The sequence below is a fragment of the Hippopotamus amphibius genome, chromosome 6, assembly GCF_030028045.1.
Source record: "Hippopotamus amphibius kiboko isolate mHipAmp2 chromosome 6, mHipAmp2.hap2, whole genome shotgun sequence".
Lineage (NCBI taxonomy): Eukaryota > Metazoa > Chordata > Mammalia > Artiodactyla > Hippopotamidae > Hippopotamus > Hippopotamus amphibius.
In genome coordinates, this window is record NC_080191.1 from 7,363,407 (window position 1) to 7,385,534 (window position 22,128).

A 22,128-nucleotide genomic window follows, 5' to 3' on the forward strand; every position below is an offset into this window, starting at 1 on the left:
CACCCCTAGGGGGCCCCGGAGCTTCACACACCCAGGAAAGCAGCCCCCGCCCCGGGGCGGACCCCAAGGCCGAGGTCGCTGCGGACGGACGTGCACACGGGGGCGGGGCCAGGGACGGCTACCTGGTCTCAGGGGCACTGCCGGCGGGTTTGGGCGGCGCGGCGTCGCTGCCTGAGGGGCCGGGGCGCCCGGCGGCGGGGGCGGCGGCGGGGGCGGCGGGGGCGGCGGGGCTGCCGAGGCTCCGCGCGTCCGCAGGCGCGCTCCGGGGGCTGGGGGAGAAGAAGAGCTTCAGCGACGCGCGCGCGCGGCAGGGGCGGACGCTCACGTGGTTTCAATTAAAAGTAAAATCGGATGAGGAAGCGAAAACTAATTTTCAAATATAAAATGCGAACTGTTCTTTGAGATTCAGGTCTAGGTATGAAAAAGAAAAATAATTTCAAACTAATTATTTTCAATAATAATTGTGGTCCTTTCCTAGCAAGTACTGTAAAAAAAGAAGCTTCGAAAAACTGATATGGGGGAGAAAAGATGCTCACTACTTCAAGATGCAGAAATGCCACCACATTCAAGGTACGTATTTTGAACATACCAGAGTTTCCAAACTCACTTTAGAAGTTAAGTTGCTTTGCACACACATAAAAGACTGGAAGGATCACTCCAGTTTTTTCTCCACTTTAAAAACGACATTTAGTTCTGTTTTTCAAAGGTTTACCATGCTTTGCACACTCAAATTTGTTTTCCCAAGTTATTTTTCAAAGAAAGGAAAAGAAAGAATTATTCCAAAGCTAGAAAGCATTTAGTAGCTTGAGGTTATAAATATGCTGAGAAACTAAGTTATCTTGAAAGGTACAAGTCTGTTTTAAATTTGCGAGTCTTCTTTCGTAACTGAAGCATTGTGGTATGTCTTCAAGATAACGAAAATAAGACCTTTTTAAAATGTATAAGCAAGAACATAGAAAACAGTATTTGGTATCAGAGCAAGATGAGCAGCTCTTAGAGCGCCAGCACGCACGTCAGAGAAGAATCCACAAAGCAAACAACTAGATGGGCACCAAATACCTGAATCCCTCTGGAGTCGGGATAATCAGATGAGGGTTAGGCGGGTCGCTATGACATCGAGGTACCTTCACAGGACGTGGGCTGTTCCGATGAATGGCTGCCAGTGAAAATAGCGACAAACGCGACTGGTTAAAGGGTCAGCAGAAAACAGACTAGGCAGGCAATTCAGTGGAAATGGGAGGGGGCTTACTTTTGCTGGTGATTAAAATAAAACCATCTATGTAAGTACGAAAATCATATTACATACACAAATGCTGGGGAAATGTCACTTTTTGAAAGTTAATAAAATTATATTACACATTCAAACTTTTCTCCATCAGAAACATTTTTTGAATCCTGGGAATGAAATGTACACAATGTACAGGAGGTGACCCATTTTAGAGACAGATGAAAATGTGGTTTACATGGCATTTCTCCACGAAAAAGGAGTGCTTTATGTTGTCTATGCTTTTAAAAAGATTCTGGTCAGGGGTGACACTGACCAGCTGGGTCACTGTCATTTTCCTGAGTACTGGGAGTTTAATTTCTTTAAACCAAATCAGGAGGATCGGCACTGGATTAAATTGATTATTCTTTTCAGAATATGTTCTCTTCTTCTTTTAAATATTCTGGTAGAAGGTAAATATGGATAAGATTTAAAACAAAATTTAAAAACTAGATAAAATTTTAAACAAAATTTAAAAAGAGACCTTACCTAACAATTACAAAAATGCTGACAATTCTACTTCCCCAATAACTAAATGTAACTAGTCAGGAATATGATATATTTTGTCTATTTCCCTCCCTAACATGTTTTCCTCTGATTTTCAGCTTTGTTTTAACCCTCCTTAGTTTTTTTAAAATGTCATATTTTCTCTTCATATGTTAATAATTTTAGTCTACATATGTTTTATTCTAAATATGTTTATCCTAAATGAAAATACTTCCTTCCTCATGGTTTTTGTTTACTTTCAATAACACTACACAGGAAAGAGAGAAGTACCAAAAACAGAGAAATCTGAAGGGAAAACTTGCAAAACAAAAATCAAGTAATTGTTAAGAAGGAATTCAGGCAATTTGTATCTCCGGCTTATTATCTCAACTATTACATCCCCAAATGGAAGAAATTCAATAGGCAAATTCAAAGGTAAAAAGAAAAGACAAAAATGATTTGGCGAGAATGGTGATGTCTTTAATTCAGCAAACATGCTAAGAACTACTGAGTCAAAAATTACTACAAAATTTTCTCATGAAGGTATAAAATAAAGACATCCTGTTAGGACTTCCTAGGTGGCGCAGCAGCAAAGAATCCACCTGCCAATGGAGGGGACACGAGTTCAAGCCCTGCTCTGGGAAGATTCCACGTGCCACGGAGCAACTAAGCCCATGCGCCACAACTATTGAGCCCACGTGCCGCAACTATTGAAGCCCACAAGCCTAGGGCCCGTGTTCCACAATAAGAGAAGCCACTACAATGAGGAGCCTGTGCACCACAATGAAGAGTAGCCGCCGCTCATAGCAACAAGAGAAAGCCCGTGTACAGCAATAAAGACCCAACGCAGCCAATAAATAAATAAAATAAATAAATGAATTTATAAAAAAAAAAAACATTCTGTTAAAACACACACACACAACTTTAACATTCTTCAGGCATGAAACAGAACATTTCTTTTAAGAGTATGTATATCTGTTACAAAACTGTGCTACTTCATTGAAAAGAAAATTCAAATGGCCAATAAACATAAAATAGATGCTTAAATTTCACTAGTGGTGAACATTCGTCATAGAGATTTCTTCATGCCAAAAATAACTAAACAAATAAGGAAATGGTGGTAACAATTGTAGTATATCCACAATGGACACAACACAGCCACTAAAGAGAATGAATTGGATCTATACCTATTGACATGGAGGGATTTCTACAACTGTCAGAGATTAATATCCAATGTGATTCCATTTTTATACAGTACATGGCAGGGGAAAAAAACAATGGCATATATGTTTGTGTGATTATACAGGCATAAAGAAAGTTGTGGTAGAATGCACCTCTGTGATTATATGAGTATACAGAAAATACAGAAGGTTCTACACCAGATTGTTATCACTGCTTACGATGACAGAGTATCTATCTACCCACCCTTACGAGCGGAGAGCAGAGGGAGAGAAAAAGGTAATAAGCAATAACAATGAGGTGTTCTCACATTCATTAATTTCTCTCGTAAGGAAAGAGCACAAAACCAAATGATGACTCCTGCCGTGCGCAGAACACTAAGTTTACAAAATGTCATGACCTTATTGGACCCTCATTAGCATCTGATCTTAAGCATTAGAAGGGGAGGCTCAAAGATGTTCAATGAGCAGTCCCAGGTCACTCGACTGCCAGGCAACCTGGCTCTCAGTCGAGCGCTATTTCCGCCATCCCAGTGGCTGAGAGGGTGAAGGACGTCTAGTGCCCACAGAGAGTGCTGCGAACTGACTGTCCCACCAGCAGCGTGGGGAGAGGCGCATCCGTGACTCACATGTTAGCAGTGATTCCCTGTGGACCATGTGGGTATGAGGTTTTTTCCCTTTTGTGGTATTTTTCTACATGTACATTTTCCACATACATCAAAATTTGATGACCATATACCACGTTTTACATAAAATATTCCAATAGTTTTACAAATGATAACTTTCATTTCATAGCAGCCTTGGGAGTAAAAGAGGTATAAACTGGGTAAATTTTAAAGATAAAGAAACCAAGCATTAAAACCGGGTCTGCTCATTTGTAGAGACACGGATGGACCTAGAGACTGTCACACAGAGTGAAGTGAGTCAGAAAGAGAAAAACAAATATTGTATATTAACACATATATGTGGACTATAGAAAAATGGTACAAATCAACTGGTTTGCAAGGCAGAAACAGAGACACAGATACAGAGAAAAAACATATGGACACCAAGTGGGGAAAGAAGGGAGGGTGGGGGGGGAATGAATTGGGAGATTGGGATTGCCACATATACATTACTAACAAGAAAAAAATATCAAATTGTACACTTTAAATATATGCAGTTTATTGTATGTCAATTGTATCTCAATAAAAGTTCTTAAAGAAAAAAAAAAAACCTGATCTACTAAACTTTGAGTAGATAGCAAGTACCCTTTAAGATACAGCTTCTGCTTAATTTACCACTTATGAATTATTTTATTTTGTGTAACTGAAATTGTTTAAAATTTCTAAGTTTTCATTTTTGTTGTTTATTACATAGAAATATAGTTTTCCTTTTGTTTACTATCTTAAGAATGGGGTAAGACAGCCTTTTTTGTGCTACATATTTTGTTTTAAAGTTTCAACATACACTGTAAAACTATACATTAACTATAACTGAAAACTGTAATTTAAGTGTATTATAGCATGACTTAATTTTCTTTTTTTTTTAAGTAAAACCAAATAGGAATGGGGGTGGGAGACCAATTAGGAATCTTCTGCGTTAGTGAGGACTGGGTACTTGGGAAAGCTGTGAGGAAAATAAACTCATTCTCTTTCAAAAGGTGAGGAGGCAGGGACAGAAGAATTACACTCACCCACCTGCAGCAAGAAAGGCCCTGCTTCTTAACAAAGAACGATTTCTCCAACTCCCTCCTCCCCGTAAGAAAAAAATTTAAGCGGGAGAACAGAATGAGAGCGTTGGTGTTAAAAAAAATATATATCATAGTTTAACACTGCTGGCAAGCAGAGACCACCCTGTGTTCACAATTTAATCTTCCTGTTAAATTTAGAAAGACTACTGTGGCGTTCTCTATGTCTACACTTCATTCCTGTAACTTTCATTGTCTTTTTCCTGAATATTCTTAAAGGGCCTCTGTAGCATTTTTTTAAAGAACTTTTATTGAGATACAGTTAACATACAATAAACTGCATATATTTAGAGCGTACAATTTGGTATCCCAATCTCCCAATTCATTCCCCCCCAACCCTCCCCACTCTCCCCACTTGGTGTCCATATGTTTGAAGAACCTCTATAGCATTTTAAATGACTGCAATTATGAGACGGTGTGCTCACCCAAGTCAGTAGGTTCTAGGAGAGACACTTTAACTGCTTTCTTACCAAGGTACAAACCTGTAATAGGACTGTGCGGCTTTCCTATTACATGGCCAATGCATTCATTCATCAGGGCTTGTAAACTCTAGAAACCAAAGGAAATGGGAAAGGAGAAGAGAAAAAATGTACACTCAATTACATAAGTTGCGCAAATTAAGCTTTCAGTATATTTAAGAGAAACATGCTATCCTTAACTACATATTTTCTTTTGAAAGAAAACAGGTATAAACATACATTAAACACAAATTGTACATAATTTAAGGTAATATAATATACAATTCCATTTTAAGTACATATTTTCTTTCGAAAGAAAATAGGTATAAACATACATTAAACACAAATTGTACATAATTTAAGGTAATATAATATACAATTCCATTTTTATAAGTAAAAACAAATTAGCATTCAACTCCCCATAATGCAATGATGTGCAGAAGCAAGGGGCTTCTGTAATCAGCTCTACTGTTTAGAGGCTAAAATGAATGAATTCACATTTGAACAACATCTTTCTGACCTGATGGAACTTATCTGAAAATTGGTGATAATATTTAACATTGGGCATTATGCTCAAAAATGATGCACACTGGACTTCCCCGGTGGTCCAGTGGTTGACTCCATGCTTCCATTGCAGGGTGCATGGGTTCAATTCCTAGTCAGGGAACTAAGATCCTGCATGCCTTGCAGAATGGCCAAAAAAAACAAAAAACAAACAACAACAACAACAACACACTGAAGTGAAACAGCTATTCCCTGTTCTTCATTAAGCTGCTAAAAAGCAGCAGTATTTTATAAAATACAAAACTGACACACATTTTGTAAGTTCCAGGCTGTACAGACAATTGTACACTAACTTGGTCAGCTGAACAATACTGTTATATAAAAAGAGCACCGAATGTCCTACTCTGCTATTAGAGTGCTTTAACTTCTCAGCATATCATTACATTACGTGAAAATACTTAAGAACCACTTTTAAATAAATAAAAAGATACACAATCAGAAATAGAGAGTGATCAACTTATTTGTTTTTCAAGGAAAAACACTTTCGAATATCCCATACCAGGAAGTCATCTTCTGGTAAAGCCGAAATGAAAGCAGGCTCAATCGCTTGCAGAAAGTCGAAGCCTTGAGTTGCCCACCTGTCACATGGAAAAGTTCAACGGTCACAAAACAAGCAGGCAAATGCCACAGCCATTTTAGTCTATACAATATCGAAAAGTAATCTGACGGAAAATTACTATCTAGGACAAAACACATTTGTGTCTGTATCTGCCTGGTGTTGTCAGTTCATAGCATGTTTTGAGAAAGACAAATGGCTTTTTAGTAAAGGATCTGATTACCAATTTCTTTCCCATTTACACTAAATAACAGATGTAAATTTCATGAAGGAGGAAAGATGATTAGCAATCACGCAGACCTGTCGGGGAGAATGTGAACTGCTTAAAGATAACTCATTTTGGAACAATTACAAAAGAAAAGGTTTTCCAAGAGTTGTGGTGGTTTCTATATAAACAGGTTCATTTAAAAAAAAAAAAAAGAAGGGGGCTCCCTAGGTGGCGCAGTGGTTGAGAATCCGCCTGCCAATGCAGGGGACATGGGTTAGATCCCTGCTCCAGGAAGATCCCACATGCCGTGGAGCAAATAAGAAGCCTGTGTGCCACAACTATTGAGCCTGCACTTTATAGCCTGTGAGCCACAACGATTGAGCCCATGTGCTGCAACTACTGAAGCCCACGTGCCTAGAGCCCGTGTTCCGCAACAAGAGAAGCCACAGCAATGAGGAGCCCGCGCACCGCAACAAAGAGTAGCCCCCACTCACCACAACTAAAAAGAAAGCCTGTGCACAGCAGAAAAAAAAAAAAAAAAGACCCAACACAGCCAATAAAATAAATAAATAAATTTAAAAAACAAACAAAAAAAAAAAAAGAAGAGAAGAAGAAAAACACTGATCACCAGAGAGTTCAAAATGCTTTTTGTGTCATCTGCTCAGGAATCCCACGTAAAATGTAAGAATGAAGTATCAGTAACCCCATGTGGTGCATGAAGGACCCATCCTACGTGGTCATTACCTGGGTCTTGTCCCTCTACCACTCTCACACTTTGTCAGAACATAATTCATCCATTTCCGGGCAAAGCTTATATACTTGTCTCCTATCTTCTGTTTAAACTCGCCAGACATCAAACGAACAACTTCTTTATGATACTGTAAGAAGATTTCATGTATATCAAAATTAAGAAGAAAACAACTACACAAATACCTAAACATTATAATGCTGTTTAAATGTCATTTTTCTAAAAACAAAAAGCAAAAGTCAATGAACTTTACATATTCTAAAGTGTGAAGAGTTATAGAGAAAATAATGTCTCAAAATCTCTTACTCATAAGTTTAAATTAAGAATATACTTTTATGATATTAAACATCTCTTGAAGGTTTTTAATGTAAGTGGATAGCTGTTAACACAAAATAAAAACTGGGCAAATATCTGACAGTTTAAAAGTCAACATTTCTGATATTCAGCAGGGGTGTAAGACGACATTCTTGACTAGGCTGTGATTACAGTAATGAGATCATGAGATTTGCTGTGGAAGATTCCTAATGTTTTTTGCAAGTAAGTTACATAGCAATTGCAAAATCATACTGTGTTTTTCCTTTTATTTTGTACCTACCTCAAACCCAAAATTGTACCCCTGAATCATGGCTTCTCGGTAATACTGTTGCAACGTAGCAGATTCAGATTCATCAACTTCAGCATCAAATTCTGAAGTGAACATGTGGTCCACTCGGTCAATGGCATCACTTATTCTGTTGCAAAGCTCTAATGCATCATTCTAAAGAATCCCAAACCATAGTTAATCCAAAACGAAACAAATCACACAATACTTACGGTATTTTAGAGGAAGATTTCTTTCATCACCACACAGACATTAACCATTGTAATATATTCCAGTCATATTTATTTTGGTTATTCAAAAGGAATGACCAAAAACAGAAAAAAATTTAGTATTTTCATTTTCGTTTGTATTAGGTATTCTTAAAGTCTTATGAAATACAAGAGGAAAACAGTCCACTTAAAATATAATGCCTGGGACTTTCCTGGTGGCACAGTGGTTAAGAATCTGCCTGCCAATGCAGGGGACGTGGGCTTGAGCCCTGGTCTGGGAAGATCCCACAGGCTGCAGAGCAACTAAGCCCATGCACCATAACTACTGAGCCTATGCCCTAGAGCCCGTGAGCCACAACTACTGAGCCCACGTGCCACAACTACTGAAACCTGTGGGCCTACAGTCCGTGCTCTGCAACAAGAGAAGCTGCTGCAATGAGAAGCCCACGCACCACAACAAAGAGTAGCCCCTGATCGCTGCAACTAGAGAAAGCCCGTGTGCAGCAACAAAGGCTCAACGCAGCCATAAACAAACAAACAAACAAACAAACAGATAGACAGATAGGTAAATAAATAAAACGCCTAATTACCAGGTAGTCTTTGAAGAAATGCTTACAGCTTCAGTATTTCTGCATATCAACCACCAGTTGTTTTCTCCCCTCAGTGGTTGCTCAAGTGTGAGTATGTTTTCAATTCCACAGAGTGAACTAACGATGTGTTTCTAAATGACCTCCACAATATTGTTAGTCATACTGTCCTTCTTATACCCCTGCTCAGGGGTTCTTACCTGGGGCCAATTTTACTACCCCAGAGGACACTGGCAATGTCTAGAGGTATTTTTGGTTGTCCAAATGTGGGGTGGGGAGCAGGTTGTGAAATCTACTGGCATCTATTGTGTAGAGGCCAGGGATGCTGCTAGAATCTTACAACACACAGGACAGCTCCCCAAAACAAAGAATCATTGACTGACCCAAAATGTCAACAGATGGAGAATGAGAAACCCTGCCCGCGTTCAAGCTTGTTGTCCTCCCTATCAGTACTATACTAGCTCCAAATTGGGTACCCTTTCCACCCACCCTTAAACACACACATATGTACAAATGGTCTCTATCAGGTAACTCCCCTACATAGTATTCCAAAATATTCTTCCAAAATCTTCAACAATTCTCTAAGGCTCAGAAGATAAAATTCAAAATCTCTCAACAGCCTGATGTTCGCCCACCTGATTTTACCAGCCTTATCTCCCACTACTTTCCACTGTATCCACCAAGATCCAACCAAATCAGACTGCGTGATATTCAATGAGCATTCCCAGAACTCTGATCACAGACACCAATGCCCAAATGTTTCTCTTACTGGTCCCTTCCCAATTTGCATCTTTTGAAACCCTCCCACACTGAAATGCCTCCAGGGCAGCAATTCCCAGATGCTACTAGGAGGATCGAACCTCTCCTTTCTTTGTACTTTAGTGTGACAGTTCAGACCCTTCAGGCAACAAACTCCTTAAGCTCAAGAATAATCAATATCTTATATAATTCTGTACTGTCCAAAATTCATTCACTCAAACTAAAAGAAAAAACAGAAGTCCCTTGCCCTGGTATTAGAGGGGGGTGACAATCTATAAGAGAATGTTTATAGATAAATAAGACAAATCAGATTGACAGAAAAAAACACAAGTGTTTATCAAACTACTTGTAATTTCAAGAAGTCCTTCTTCTTCAAGTCAAGCCTTAATGCGACGGAGAGGACTGATGGCCTGTGGGAAAGTGTGGATGAGACCAAGACTGATGGATGGAGTACAAAATAGAAAGTGGGTGAAACAGGTGGGAAGAGAAGCCAAGGCTCTGCCCTGTCATGAACTTGAAGGCCTCTCTGCCTGTCTACAACTGGCTTTCTCTATTACAATTAACTTGAATGAATCATCTGTTAAATGAAACAATAAAATAAATCTTCTTTTACACACTTTTGACTTAAGGTACCTCTAGTAAATACTGGTAATTGCTAAAGGAGAAATAAACTTGGATTAGGAATGAAGAGACCTAAAGTCCAATACTAACCAACCACATGACCATTAAGAAGTCATCTAACTATTCAAATTTTTATCCTTTCCAATTCTAATGTTCCACAGTTCCAAGAAAGATCCAGGAAATTTTTAACTTAGACACGGGAAAAATGGGAAGAGAGGGAGAATGGGGAGGACAAGTTAAGAGTTCAAGTTCCTGGCGTGACTTAAATTACAACACACTGATTCTCCCCTAGCATTACACCAAATGTAAATAAGTCAGCCACAATAGAGGTTATGGTGGGATACCTTCAGCTGCTGCAAAGCTTTGGCAATGACGGGCTGGCTGGACGTTTGCTCCTGGCGTAGAGTCATGAGTCCCTCAGTGGACTGCTGGAAAGCTTTTCTGTGAATTATGAGATGGGCAGACTCCATGACAACTAGTAAAAGATTATCCACCTAGGAGGAAAAGCAACCACAGGGCTTAAACACAGACACAGTTAGTTTTCTGCTATAGTTCAACCCCCAGTCCCATGACAAAGGCAACCTCAAGGCCATCAGGCTAGCAACCATCTGATCAGAAAGTAGTTGTTGAGCGCAGCTGCACCCACAACGCAACACACTGCAGTGCGCACCAATGGCTCCGATCTCCAGTGCAATGGGAAGGAATCCCATGGGATTATGTGGACATGAAGACTCTGAAGTATCTAGAACTCCAAGAAATTCATTACTCCTGGAGCAGAGTGTGTGTGTGTGTGTGTGTCTGTGTGTGTCTGTGTGTTGAAGCAGCATGTGAAGATGGAGAATGCAGGAATAAGAGCGGGATGAGATGAGAGGCCTTGTATGAAACAGAAATCAGGACTTTATTATTTATAGTCTTTAAGTGGTGGTCACTGTAGTATTTTGAGTAAACCAATGATAAGGATCATTCTGGAAGTACCAAAACAAGTAAACAAATACAGAACTAGAGGGAGGAAAGATGAGGCTTGAAGCAGGGAAACTAAAAGCAGAGCCTTGCAACAGTCCAGGAAAGGCATAATAAGGTCTGACCATGGAGCTGCTCTGGGGATGCAGAGAAAGGCTCATTCACTAGAAAGGCTTCAGTGCTGGGGCTAGTGATTAAGTGTAAGTGGGAGAGGCTGAATTTATATGCATTTATATCCTGGTTTAAACAACTGAGTGGACGGAGCACCAGTCACCAAGACATGGAATACAAGAGAAAAGGCAGATTCGTAGGGCTGAGGGGACAGTCAGCCAGGGTGTCCTGCTCTGGTCAGGCTGAGCTCGAGGTGCACGTGTGCACTCACCATCGCTATTCCAAAGCTGAACAGACACATGAGGAGGCTTCTTACAGTTTTAATTACTGAGTTACATACAGGATCCCTGTTAGGTAGGCAGGTGACAACCCTGACTACAAAAATCAAAACTAAGTAGTCAGTAAATGAGAGTAGTTGGGGAACTGGGATTTCTGGAACTGCAAATTAAATGAGTAAGATAATTCCTTTCAGATCATGGTTGGTTGGATCTACCTACACACATGGCTGAAGTAAGGAAAGGTATAAATAAAACATTTCAAATATTTCAGTATAATTTAAAATACTTAAAGAATTTGCCAGAATATTTTAGTACAATAATGCAACAAAACTATCAAAACATCAAGGCCTATTTGGGGACGTGGATACTTGAGATTGCTAAACCAATTGTTCTTGAGCTGCTAATAATTCCTTTTTCCTAAAAGTATTTGAAGGCAGCAATACTGCTTCCAGGCAGGGTGGGGAGCGGTGGGGGGGGGGGGACTGGGAGTTAGACAGACCTGCATGCTTCTCAAGGTATCAACAGTTTCCACCTGAGGCACAATTTTGACAGGCTGTGCCTCCCACGTGGCCCAGCTGTCATCTGAGTCCTGAGCGCGGTCACCAGGTTTGGTGAGAAGCAGGTAGGCATCAATTAGTAGGTCATATGAATCTTTTGAGCAGTCCTTTCCTGCGGCTGTGTTGAGTAACTGCAGAATAATACTCTTCTCCTCAGCGAGAGTGTCTGGAACAAACACCTGCAAGTTTTCTAAGCCAGGAATTTGTACCTGGAAAAGAAACAGTCCAAAGTCTTGAATTAAAGAACATCATATACCATAGAAGTGTTATTTAAAAAAAAATAAAAATAAAAAAGACAAGTGGGTTGGGGGAAGGATACATGGGAAAGGCATTAACGAGAGCAACGAGGGGACGGCAAGTCCCGTCGTCCCTGGGGCTAGGTGTCCCACTGTCCCTGGTGTCCAGAGAGGATGGGGTCCGGGTCCCCTCAGATACCAAAACCTGTGGATGCTCAAGTCCCTTAAATAAAGTGCTGTAGTATTTGCATGTAACTACACACAACCTCCCCTATACTTTATAGCATCTCTAGATCACTTATAATACCAAATACAATGTGAATGCTATGTAAATGGTTGTAAACACAATGTAAATGCTACGTAAACAGTTGCCAGCATTTTGCAAATTCAAGTTTTGCTTTTTGAAATTTTAGGCATTTTTTTCCTGTTTTCCATCTGCAGTTAGTTGAATCCACAGTTGCAGAACCGCAGATATGGAGGGCCCACTGCAACTCCGTTCAACGGGACTCCTCCATCAGCAGGATGGATAGTGTAAACATATTGCAGAGTTTCTCCACTTACAGGGCATCCTCCAATTTCTTTATTTTCAAAAACAAAGAGAATACGCATCAGGGGAAGAAGGTCAGCCTGAAACAACCTCAGTGAACGCCACTCTGCAGTGTAGCTTTTATGCAAAGCCGCTCCCACAGAGCGATGCACTGCAGTGGGCACTGATGGCTAGGGCCTTCAGCACCAGGAGCAGAATCCCAGGGCACTGTGCTGGCACCACGTCTCTGAAACAGAACGTCACCTGTCTCAATGAAAAGGCAAACAATGTGAATAAAGATCCGCTAATGATTCTTGACGGGGTCATTATAAGAAGCCTTTTAAAGACCATTTTAACAAGGGCGTACACGTGATTACGTTGTGCAAGTCACACATAAATGTGGGGTACAACTGTGGGCCTGGGATAAAATTTCCAGTAACAATATCATACACAGATTCTAAAAGCACTCAGCTCAAACAACTTAAATGGGAGCAAAGATGGCGACTCAAAAAGTGGGTCTAGTGACGGCCAGGACACTGATATCAAAGGTTCATGCAAAAAGTATGAATTGTTTCAGGAAACGTGAGGGTGAAAAACAAAATTATTTAAAAGCAACACATTACCTTATAGACATTATTTTAAATATATATGTGTAACTAATTTAATAAATTAAATAGTATGAGTAAATGGGGTTTTTCTTCTGTGTTCTTCAAACAAGTTAATACGTATGAAAAACTTTTTCTAATTATTACATTGGGAAATTATAGGACAGTCTTAAAACTGGGGTCCACATATGGCCTGCAAAGCCTAAAATATTTACTATCTAGACCTTTAAGAAAAAGTTTGTCTGTTTTAAAGTAAGAAAGATAAAATAATTTTGCCATGCTAAATACGTACCTTAACGTACTGTTTTGATTTCAGGACATCCAGAAGTTCTCTAACTGGGGCTGAAAGTATGAACTCTGCAGCTATTTCCAGGTCCTAGGATCATAGTTACAAAGAAACTTCTTCAGGGTTAGCGTTTTTAAAAATAAGATAAAAAAAATAAGACAACAATAATAATCAGGACTGTTATCTCACCTTTCTCAGCATTTTAGCAAATCCAAGTGCTTTGGAGGCTCTTTCTCGAGCCTCGTGAAAGAGCTCCTTCAGTGCTCGGCTGATCTCTATCACAGACCTCCTGCCAAGTTGGTCGAACCAGTTAGAACACATACGGGGCTCCAGGAAATAACTTAACAATAAAGACGGAGCAAATTCCAATCACATTAATACAGACTTAAGATTTTAGAAGCAAGCAACTACTGGGAATGTATTCATGACATTCAGAAGCTTGCTCCCCACAGTTTTCTAGAAAGTACCTGTATTTTTAAATAAATAAGGCACACTTAATAACCTTCAAATAAAGAGTGTGTTCATTTTCCTAAAGATTTCATTAGGATAATTCTTGGAGTTTGAAATAAGTTCTTGATTCCCAGCTCATAATCTAACTAAAAAGGAACATACATATAATAGTAGAGAGCCAGTAAATGTTTAACAACCAGCTCCCCGCAAAGTATTGTCTTATGTGGTGTTTGCCAATTTTCATGGTGTGACCACTCCCATCACAGCTGTCTTCAATCTACCAACAGGACATCACTGAGCTATGACTCAGGAAGAGATGTGCACAAGGCATGTGGCTCTCTGAAGCCAGAACAAGTCAGCCCCAACATCACTGCACGTGAAGCCACTTCTAGATCCATCCCTAGTAAACAATCAGAGCATTATCAGAGTCGTTCTCTAGTTTACCATCTTAATTCTTGAATTCTCGTATTTTGAATCTACTATGCTAGCGTTCAAAACTGCAAGACCTTCTACAAACTGATCCATTCTATGTCTCAGCTATTCAGTATTTCCCAGGTGAGTGTCTGTGTGGTAACTTCTTTCTTTAATCCTGGCAATAAAGACATCCCAGTGTTCTGAAACCCAAAAATGTGCTGTTTATCAAATTTTGGAATGTGAGAGAAAACATCTCTAGAGAAGTGAGTTCCTCCTGGGCACTTTCTAATGTTGACTCATAGGATATTGCTGGCAACTGGCTACGAAACAGCTATATGAGTATTACATGCGCCACAAAAACAGCACCTGAACACAGTGCATCCTCGATACTAACTGCACAGAATTGGAGGAAACGCAGGAGATGAGCCAGCCATGGTAGCATGTACTCAAGCTTACAGTTCAACAGAGGGGATAAGCTAAGTATAAAAACAGTAAGAGTGCACCAAATGTCAATTAAATGTATTCATGGACTGCTACAGAGGCTTTAAAGGACAGAAACAATTACTTAACTAAAGACATTCCAGAGCATAGGAACGAATTCTACCCTACTTATTTTTAGTCAACTTAAACCACATTTTCTCTAAGGACACTATTTTTATTAGGCTAAATAATAATCACCTTCAAAGACAATTTCACATAAAACTATAACTAAGAGATGATATAAAAAGACAATAAAAGTAGTGATAAATAAATCTTCTGGGTCTACTACCCAAATTCTTCAAGTCCAACATGATTTGGTTTTAACAAGGCTCATTACAGGCTCACTGCCAAGAGTAAAACTACATGAAATAAGAAATTGAAGAGGAAAGAAAATGCAGCTTCAACCTTATTTCATCTGAAGCATTACTATCATCGGCACTGGTCCAAAACTCTGCACAGCTCTCCTGTAAGCCAAATTCTAGAAAACTTCCTGTGGATTTCAGCAGCATTCCTGCGATGTCACTAAGGGAACAAAAAAAACAAAAGTAAACCTGGGAAGAAAAAGTGTCCTCACTCATTCTAACTCTTGAATGAGAAACTCGAAGATTCAGCTATATTTCAATAGTTTAAAAATCAATGACAGTGAGAATTTTCTTTTAATATGAAATCATGATTAATGTGGAAAAAGTAGAACTCTCGATTATGGAGTATATCCACCTGTGTTCTACTATGGTTTTCATTATAAACCTTAAAATCTTAAATTACATTCACAGTAGCTATGTAATTATCACACAAATGTTATTTGCATCTTAAACAAATGTTCAAAATGGTATAAAACAGCTTCAAATATACATCTACAACAAAATATTTTTCAAAGCTTAATGAACTAAACAATAGCATAAGAAACACAGTAAATTCCTTAAATGAAATTATTTTTAAAAATTTCCCTCACAATTAGCGTTCACAGTCAATAAACATGAGCTACTCTAATCAGCTGATGCTTCTCATCACGTATACGATCTAAATGCTAGGGTTAAAATGCAAACCCAAGCGTATAAATAAATATAAACGAGTTTAGTAAAAATTCAACAGCAGCTTACTGACGTCTATGATGAAAAGGAGCTTATAACCTAGTAAAACAGAGCAGGTAAGTCTATAGCCAACGTCAGACGGGACAGAAGGAAAGCGCTGGGCAGCTGAGGGGTGAGATCAAACCCAGCTGAAGGTGTGGGCTCAGCAGGCCTTGAAGGCAACGCAGAAGAGCAGCAGCTAGAACAACAGCGGGAAGAGCGGCTCCGACAGGAAGAGAGTGGAGGAGGGGGAGGAAAGTCCAGGGAGAACAATAAATATGATCAAAGGGCATGAAGATGTGTTAAGCAAGAGGCATGTTTGTGAAAAGAAACTGTCAACCTGGAAAGAGCAGAGGAGGGGGAGTGAGACCGGGAAGGTAACTGGGCCATGCTGTGGGAGGCCCTGGATGTCACGCAACTGTGTGCTCTTCCTCTGGCAGGCAGAGAGGGTGGGCTTTAAAAATAGCCGCGTGGGAAAACGCCTGATTAGAAACACGCTTGTAAGAACAGCAGTACACAAGGATATTCAGGCTGAATTTATCCAACAAGTATTCAGTATCTATTACAGCGTGAGCAGCAGTGAACAAAACAGAAAACCCCTCCAGTGAATGGAGGAAAAAAAAACAATAAATGAAATAAAAGAGGAAAATATATAGTATTTCAGATATAAGTTCTGCAGAGAGAAATAAAAAAGGGAAGAAAGCTAAGGTATACTTGCAGGTGGGAATTTCAACTTTAAATATGAAGAAGGTAACATTTGGCCAAAGACCTACATGGAAATAACCGGGTGAAGAGCAGTCCAAGTAGAGGGACCAGCAAGTGCAAAGAGCCCGAGGCAGGAGCAGGCCCAGCCTATGAAAAACAAGAAGGAAGCCATGGTGGCTGCAGAGTAAGCACAGGAGAGCCCAGGAGATGAGAACAAAGATTTAATGAAAAGTCAGACTGTACCAGGCCTTTGTTTAGCTGCTCCCACTTTTACCTGAGTAAGGAGGAGAGCCACAGGCATATGTGGAGCAGAGGTAAAAATGGTCTGATGTACACTTTAACAAGATCACTGAGAATAAACTATAGAAGATGAAGGGCAGAAGAGAGGCTACTGAGAGAGCTACTACAGCCATACAAGTAAGAAACAACAGGCTGGCAGAAAGAGAAAAACAAATACCATATGCTAACGCATATATATATGGAATCTAAAAAGATGGTACTGAGGAACCTAGTGACAGGGCAAGAATAAAGGTGCAGATGTAGAAAAAGGACTTGAGGACATGGGGGTAGGGGGCGAAGGGGAAGCTGGGATGAAGTGAGAGGGTAGCACTGACATATATACACTACCACATGTAAAATAGATAGCTAGTGGGAAGCTGCTGTATAACACAGGGAGGTCAACTCGATGATGGGTGATGACTTAGAGGGCTGGGATAGGGAGGGTGGAAGGGAGTCGAGGGAGGGAGGGGATATGGGGATATATGTATAGATACAGCTGATTCACTTTGGTGTACAGCAGACACTGGCACAGCAGTGTGGAGCAATTATACTCCAATAAAGAGCTTAAAAAAAAAGGCATAGGCAAGAGGGCTTTTTAAGAAGTGTGTAGTCTTTTTATAATGTTAAATAATTTTATAGTGTTTTGCATATAATAATTCTAGTAAAAAATATATTTTTTTTAAATGAATAAACTTGGAACTTGAAAAAACAAAAACAAAAAAACAAACAAAAAAGGAAATAACAGGCTGGGAGCAGGGGAAATGGCCGTGGTGAACACAGGTCAGATGCTGAAGGGACAGCCACATGGAATTAGAGGTGGTGCATGAGAGAGAGAAAGGGGTCAGGGCCAAGACTGACCAACCCTGGGAGAAGCAGCATGTGAAGTTGAACATTGCACTAACACAACAAACCCAGAACTAGAACTGTGCAGGTCAGCAGTCTCACAGAAGAGGCAATGAAAAAGCTCTGGAGCTTCTCAGAACACGAACGTGAAGGCCAGAGACTGCACTGAACGGAATCTGAAGAAAAATCTGAAGCAAAAGATAAAAACAAAAAGACTGACGGTACAAAGTGGGGGTACAAAGAAATTATATAACAAGAATTGGTAGTGAAAGGAAACAGTAATCTTTTCTTTTTTTTTTGCTTTTTTCCCCCATCTTTATTGGAGTATAATTGCTTTACAATGCTGTGTTAGTCTCTGCTGTACAACAAAGTGAATCAGCTATATGTGTACATATATCCCCAAATCCCCTCCCTGGGCCTCCCTCCCACCCTGCCTATCCCACCCCTCTAGGTCATCACAAAGCATTGAGTTGATTTCCCTGTGCTCTGCAGCAGCTTCCCACTAGCTGTTTTACATTTGCTAGTGTATATATGTCAGTGCTACACTCTTACTTTATCCCAACCTCCCCTTCGCCCCATGAGCCCTCAAGCCCTCTCTCCACGTCTGTGTCTCTATTCCTGCCCTGCCAATAGGTTCATCATTACCATTTTTTCTAGATTCCATATATATGTGTTATTTGTTTTTCTATGGAGATTCCTTAAAAAAACTAAAAAGAGAACTACCACATGACCCAGCAATCCCATTATTGGACATATACCCTTAGAAAACCATAATCCAAAAAGATACATGTACCATAATGTTCACTGCAGCACTATTTACAACAGCCAGGACGTGGAAGCAACCTAAATGTCCATCAACAAATAAATGGATAAAGAAGACGTGGCACATATACACAATGGAATATTAGCCATAAAAAGGAATGAAACTGAGTAATTGGTAGTGAGGTGGATGGACCTAGAATCTGTCGTGCAGAGTGAAGTCAAACAGTAACCTTTTAAAAAAATTTTTTTTCAACAAAGCTTGACAGCCTGAGAAGAGAAGATGCAAACAGAAGAAATTATAAGCAAAGCAGAATAATGGAAAATTAAGAGGGGGAGAGATGTTGAAAATAGCAGTGAATGCATTTTTCCATAAGGCTGATTATGAGAACCAATCTGAACAGGAAAGCAGGACAGATTGGGAATCTTGCCTGAAGGACTGAATGAGTTCTGAGATGAGAGCAAGTTCACTGTTCACTCAAAATAGAAATACAGGAAAACATAAAAAGAACTGGTGGTTAGAGCAGAATAGTGAATACAACATTCTGAGACACTGAACGTGGAACAAAGACCCAGCAGAGTGAGGACAGTGAGTTTCTGAAGTGAGAAGAGAACTCTGTAAAAGCTGAAGTCCTAAAGAGTGCACATAAAGGGAGGGGAAGGAACATGAGCTGGGTATAAAAGAACTCATAAAAAGGAAACAAAGTAAGAAAATGGCTGATGGGGCAAGTGAGAGAAGGCAGCACCAAAGGACGGCAGCAGACTTCAGAGCCAAGGAGAGGCCTGGTCCTCAGCCAGCAGGGCAGTGGCCCCCAGAGAAGACCACACACCCTGCATTCAACATTCAAGTGCCTGTACTCAAGAAGACACATTCATTTCCTAGAACAAACAGACCACTGAGCACCCCTCTGTCCCTGATGCTTTTCCTTCGTTTACAGTTCAATTCTTTCACCACATATAAATGCCCAGTTTATAAAGAGACTCTGTGATGAGCATTACACTCCCAAAATGGTATCAGTGAAAATACATACTTTTTAGGCTTCAGAAGTGCCCACCAAGACTGATACAGATATCTACAGGATATCTACTCCACTCGTCAGGGGCCTTAAATTCTCCTTTTGTGTAACCAAGAGGGTGTACCCTACGGCAGGATTTTTCAACTTCAAAAATTGACATTCTGGGTGGATAATTTCTGTTCGGGGGGTGCTGTCCCACACATCGTAGGGTGTTTAGCAGTGTCCCTGGCCTCTACTCAATAGATACCAGTAGTCTCTAGCAGTCAGTACAGTCAGAACTGTTTCCAGACACTGCCACGCGTCCCCAGGAGACAAATCACCCCTGGCTGAGAACCACTGCTCTAAGGATAACAAACCCTGGGAGAGGGGCACACAACAGATATGAATGACGGTCATTTTCTATTTGTAACTACACATTCAAACCTGTAGAATAGAACTGGTGAGCAAACCAGGAGTACGAGTGAGAAAGGAAGGCAGGATTCCTACCAGAAAAGCTTTCCAGCCTGTGCTTCTCCTCCCCGGATGTAATGGATTATTTCTTTGGTGAAATTCCACTCTTCTTCTAACAGATTTTTTAAACTATGAGATGCTTGAGGTAACTGCTGTAGCATTTGGATCCAGCTTCTCATGTAATCAAAATATACCTTAAAATACAAAAATGTAAAAGGAGATATTTGAGAACAGAATTCAACAACTCACATCTTTCATCTCCGTTAACATGAAAGCCATAAATCAGAAGGGCAAGTGAAGGAGGGATCACTGAGGCATGAAGCTCTGAGAGAAGGGAGATTCTCCATCACTGTTAACTGATGTCTAAACAGGATTTTTCTTTAACTGTATAACTCAGCTCCTCACAATTTAACACATTATTCACAATTGCTGCAAGTTACTAATAAAATAACTACAATATTCACATTGAATAGAAAAGCACAATCAAATTTAAAAAACTCAAAATAATAGCATACAGAAATTTTCATTATTAATATATTGTGAATAAGATTCCTTTAAGAGGCTGGGACCTTTATTTCTTTAATTACTTTAACTTTAGATGGTATCTTACCTGTTAAGAGGAGGAAATGAGCACACTTCTTCCCACCATAACTTCCCAACATACAGATTTTCATGACATGATTTTTCAAGGTTTATAACATATGAATTATGATCTACAACCAAAATACCCAATCTTTCTAAGGTGGGGTTTGTGCCTACAAGTCCTCTACAACAGCCTTCCCAGTCCTAAATTCTTATTTTGATTTTTCTGTTGCTTAGCAAGGTTTTACTATCAAGCAATTTTTCTCAAGACAGGGTCACAATTATTATACAACATAACAGTCTGTGGATTATTTTACTGAAAGGATAACTTGACTGGGTATAAAATATTTGAGTTACACCTTCTCTCCCTCAGAACCTTAAAGGCATTACTCTACCACCTTCTAACGCCATGTGTCATGTTAGTATAAAGAAAACTGATACCTGAATAATCACCACTCTCCCCACTCCCTGAAGGTGGCTTCCTTTCCCTGCTTAGATGTTTACAGGATCCTTTCTCTATTCTTTGATTTCAATTATTTCATCTTAGGGTTCACTGAAATGAGTATTTTCTGAGATCCAATAACAACGTTCAGTAGGCAAAAATCTGAGGTCTTTATTTCAAGAAAACTATCTTCTGCTGTATCTGTGGATGCCCCTGGGTCCTCCTCCATCCAGGCTGTGCAGCGTGAATCTCCAGTCCTGGGTCCAGTATGACTACAGGTGTAAGTGTGGAATCTGAAACTTAAGGGTCTACGACCATCTCATCCAAATGAAACAAGTCTTTTGCACACCAGGCCCAGGACCTCCCTTTCCATTCCTGGAGTGCTCCTTCATCTCCTTGGCGTCCCTGAAACCTGGCTGTCCTGAGAGTCGCACTTCCCCCTCACAGCCCTCTCAAGGGACAACTATCTTACAATATACCTCGAGGGCTGCAAACAGTGGCATCCTCGTGCACCCCACTGCTACTTTCCAACCATCGCTCTTACACAGTCTTACTTAAAAACAAAGGAAATACCCTGCCCCTTTAAGATTTATGTCATCAGATATATCGATGCCCCTCTTCACACCATCATCTACTGATGTTCAACCACCCATCAGTCATCACACTCCAGCGTGTGACTCAGTCTTCTCTCCATCCCAGGCTCAGCCGCCAGCTGTGTGACTTAACATCAGGCGCACGACCCCCTGACACCATTTCAGTTCCATTCCCCCACTGCCTCCAGCTCCAACCATCTCTTCTCCTCTCTGACAAGGTTCAGTTTCTGATCTTGTCATTACCAGAACTGCTCAAGCCCAATTCAAATGCACTGATGCGAAAACCTCCTCTCCTCTCCCTAGTGTGTTTGCCCAACTCCCCCCGACACTGTTCTCTTCACTTTATCTGGAATTCCAGTCCAATGCTTCCTCTTCTTCCTCCCACTCACTCCTCTCTTCCTTGTTTCCCTGTCCTCCTTATTTAGCACTCCTGTCAGTATGTTCACATCCCTGCCACCGTCCTACACCCCCCGCCACCCGCACTGCCTTTTCATCTCACCTGCCTGTCACAACCGCAA

General features: G+C 40.3%; 1 protein-coding gene across 10 annotated transcripts in view; it reads right to left on the bottom strand.

Annotated features, from left to right (window-relative positions):
* Window positions 1–22,128, bottom strand: part of MAP3K4 (mitogen-activated protein kinase kinase kinase 4) — a 102,657-nt gene that overhangs the window by 17,464 nt on the left and 63,065 nt on the right. For 9 of the 10 annotated variants that reach the window (XR_009054289.1, XR_009054290.1, XM_057738682.1 and 6 more), the window contains 11 exons: window positions 20,030–20,187; window positions 15,277–15,393; window positions 13,717–13,816; window positions 13,534–13,617; window positions 11,817–12,083; window positions 10,313–10,462; window positions 7,787–7,948; window positions 7,188–7,321; window positions 6,179–6,257; window positions 5,128–5,206; window positions 1,060–1,156 (listed from right to left, as the gene is read on the bottom strand). Coding sequence is in view for 8 of the 10 variants with exons in the window: in XM_057738682.1 (XP_057594665.1) it covers window positions 1,060–1,156; window positions 5,128–5,206; window positions 6,179–6,257; window positions 7,188–7,321; window positions 7,787–7,948; window positions 10,313–10,462; window positions 11,817–12,083; window positions 13,534–13,617; window positions 13,717–13,816; window positions 15,277–15,393; window positions 20,030–20,187 (1,427 nt within the window). In the remaining 2 variants the exon portion in view is untranslated. The remainder of the gene's footprint in view (window positions 1–1,059; window positions 1,157–5,127; window positions 5,207–6,178; window positions 6,258–7,187; window positions 7,322–7,786; window positions 7,949–10,312; window positions 10,463–11,816; window positions 12,084–13,533; window positions 13,618–13,716; window positions 13,817–15,276; window positions 15,394–20,029; window positions 20,188–22,128) is intronic. The other variant, XM_057738683.1, reaches the window with a different exon arrangement.